At 28.8% G+C, this 3,590-nt stretch overlaps 2 protein-coding genes across 13 annotated transcripts in view; one reads left to right on the forward strand and one right to left on the reverse strand.

Annotated features, from left to right (window-relative positions):
* Nucleotides 1-3,590, reverse strand: part of LOC111675850 (supervillin) — a 330,599-nt gene that overhangs the window by 15,660 nt on the left and 311,349 nt on the right. The window lies entirely within an intron of this gene.
* Nucleotides 566-3,276, forward strand: LOC111675851. The gene has a single exon (XM_023436702.2). The coding sequence runs from the start codon at nt 708-710 to the stop codon at nt 1,803-1,805; it is 1,098 nt and encodes a 365-aa protein (XP_023292470.2). The 5' UTR covers nt 566-707; the 3' UTR covers nt 1,806-3,276.

Here is a 3,590-nt window from a genome sequence, read left to right on the forward strand (position 1 = left end):
ATAGACTAGACTATAGACTAGACTATAGACTAGACTATAGACAAGACTATAGACTAGACTATAGACTAGACTATAGACTAGACTATAGACTAGATTATAGACTAGACTTTAGATTAGACTATGGATTAGACTATTGTCTACACTACAAACTAGACTATAGATTATACTTTTTTACAGACAGATTTTAGACTAGACTGCAGTTTTTTAAATATACTGATCAGTAACAAGGCTGTAGTCCATGACTTATAGTTCAGTCCAATTTATGGACATGTTTATAAACTAGACTTTCTCCAGAATGAAGATATAGTTAATGAAATAAACAATTTTGAAACTGTTATACTATATTTTCCTGTGTAAGATCTAAAGCTTCTTAATTTTTTATAAAATAATACGAAAATCTCATTTGGTTCTTAACGGTTTATTTTTGTTAAATCAAAAAACAATAATGTTGAACTTATTCTCAAAAAAAAAAACATGACTTTGCAACACAACAAAAGAAATGTTTGCCATAAATAAATTGACGATATCAAAAACTAATAAATCTTTTTTATAGAAAAATAAAAGCAAAAATATCTAAAACGAACAAAAGCGAAAAAAATATTTATTAAAAATATATAAAAATAACTCTGATAAAAAGTGAACTTTTTAAAAGACAATTAACTTTAAAAAAAGTGTTAAACAAAACAAGATAAAATAATTAAAAAAACATGGAGTATATAGAATATCTGGAAACAGCCTGGTATTATGTGCCTTATATATTCTATACATTTGTGTTCTTAACACTAATACCGAAATCTCTAAGTAAAATCAATCAATTCGCCAAAGCTGACTATGAAGCGAATCGTAATAAATGGCATCGTTGTTATGCACCCGATATATGTTGCCACAATTTGGGTGAAACGGGAGAAGCTTTGCCTAAACAAAAGCCACGTAAAGCGGTAACCAGGGTTTACCCCAAGAAACAAACAGTCAAAAAGGAGGAAGTGGTCGGCACAACACATCAACCCGTAGTGCCCGATGAACCGGCCAATATCTATAAACGTCAGGTGCACACTCATACAAATGTTAATAAAATTGCTAAAATGTTTGAAAATGGTGGGGTACAAAAGAAAATCAATCGTGTTACGCCCACCGTATTGCCCTCCGATTTTCGTCGCTGTTCCATGGACTTTGATGATGAGGACACCTATCACAAAAAGGATGACTATGCAAATCAATCCCATGAAAGTCCTTTGAAAAAAGAAAATGTGGTCTTAAGAAGACTGTCTAAATTAACACAAGAACTAGAGGAGAATAATGAAAATTCTTCAAATGTTTTAAATCAAATGTCCCATGAGGAACATCAGCAAGATTTGCTTAATAGCAGCTGGCGCAGTGAACCTATACCAATACAAAGACGTAAACGTCAAGTACCCACAAGTATCTCAATGTTAAATGGTACCTCAGCCACACCCTCAACAGTATCACCCGCCCATTCCTCACCTTTATCATCGCCCCGCTCCTGTAATTCACCGGAGCCCTCTTCATCACCTATTCTACGTAATCCTCCTGTACTTAATATGAACACTAGTTTAGAAGATCTATTTGTAGCCATAGCTAAGAGTGCTGAAAATTCTGAAGGTTTTATGTTTCCTGGATGCACTTCACTCTCACCCGTTACCTCTATTGATGATATATTATCACAACGTCGTTTATCACGACCATTGTCTGCGTATTCTATAAGCGATCTTTTAAATGATGAACCCAATAAGGGCATGGATGAAACATATGTGGAGAATTTCTTAAAAGTTTTGAATAAAACTTGAGGAGAAACAGTTTAAGGCCTAGTTTCACAGTGTGGGTTTAAGGTAAATTTTTTGAGGGAAAGAAAAGACGTTTTTAGTAAGTTAATTTAGTTAGCCAAGTTTTTAAAACTTTATTTTCTTAGGAAACTTATGCTACTACTCTCAAAGTTTCGTTAAGTATTTTAGTTCAGTTAAAAACTCCAGGCGTTTAGAATTTTAACTATAGTTTAAACTAGCAATATTGTATTGTATGTAAATGCCAGTAAAAGTGATACCTAGATTAAATAGAATATTTTAATATATGTTATATTGTATATTATATTATAATTGCAGTTTAAAAGTTAATATATAGCGATTTTAATTTCATTTTCAGAATTTTTTTTACTATTAAGAGTTTAAATCAATTTGTCAACTTGTTATCTAGTTACAAAGAAATTAATTTGTAATAGTCTTGGAATCGTTATTTTTTATCAGAATTAATTTTTATTCAAACTTTGTACAGGAAACTTATCTTGTTTAGATGTAGTTCCCGGATCCGGAACTGCTACTTAGAACCTGTTGACTTCAGTTCTTGTTTAGTTCTACATCAGTTTTAGTTCAGTTTTATTTCAATTCAAATACAGTTCTAGTTCTAATTCACACGCACTTAAACCAACACTTTGAAAACGTCCTTTGAAAGGTCTCTATTGTAAAAATTGAATAAAAATACAAAAAATCCTGTAACATATTTCAAGTAAATGAGAAAAAATGTTTCAAAGTGCCATGTCTCTAAATTAAAAAAAAACATTTATTGTGTTGATCATTTAAAAACATAAAGAAAAAATGTCAGACAGTAAAAAAACAAATATTGAAACTAAATGAGTCACTCGGGTTTTTTTCCACTACACTATTTTTTTGAGGCACTTAATTTTGCCTTCTGCTTTTGTAAATAAGTTTATTACTTACACCATTATTTAACATTATATAAAAAAATTTACAAAAATAAAATTAATTATAAATGCCAGTCAAAATTAAATTATTATTAGTACTTTAATACGATTTTAATTATATTGTTTAACACACAATTTTATTAAAACTAATTTAAATAATTTAAATTATTTGTTGATTATTACACATTATTTATTATGCGTAATTTTTGTGTAAACCTTAATTCTCTATAAAATAAGAAATATTTTTTTGTTAAAAAATTTTTAAACTTATTTTGTGTATGATGATTAAGTGTTTTTTTTTTTTTTTAAGGGAATGAATGAGTAAAAGATAAATTTTTTAAAAATGTACTAGTAAGTAGAGGGAATTATGCCAGTGTTTATAAGATTTTAGGGGTTTGATGTAAACGTATTAATCAAACTCTTTTGAAATTGATAAAATGAAGTTTGTATATAAAAAGTATTTTTTAAAATAATAATTTAAAATTAATACGAATATAATATTGCAAAATATATAAAGAAAAAACAAAAAATGTAAAATAATAAAATATACTATTCGACTGAAATTGAAATATGTTTATTTATTGGTTAACGTTATGGCAATTAAGCCGACATAACTCATAAAAGGTAATACTCATAAACTATAGCTATTAATGAATACATTTTTATTCTAGATCTAGCACTGTAAATCGAAAGCAACTTTATTTGAACACAAAAACCGTTTGCGTAAACATACCAAATTCTATTTCAGTTTTAGTTCAGTTCTCGTTTCGTTCTAGTTAAGTTCTAGTTCAGTTCTAGTTCTAGTTCAGTTCTAGTTCAGTTCTAGTTCAGTTCTAGTTCAGTTCTAGTTCAGTTCTAGTTCAGTTCTAGTTCAGTT

The sequence above is a fragment of the Lucilia cuprina genome, chromosome 5 (assembly GCF_022045245.1).
Source record: "Lucilia cuprina isolate Lc7/37 chromosome 5, ASM2204524v1, whole genome shotgun sequence".
NCBI classification, from domain to species: domain Eukaryota; kingdom Metazoa; phylum Arthropoda; class Insecta; order Diptera; family Calliphoridae; genus Lucilia; species Lucilia cuprina.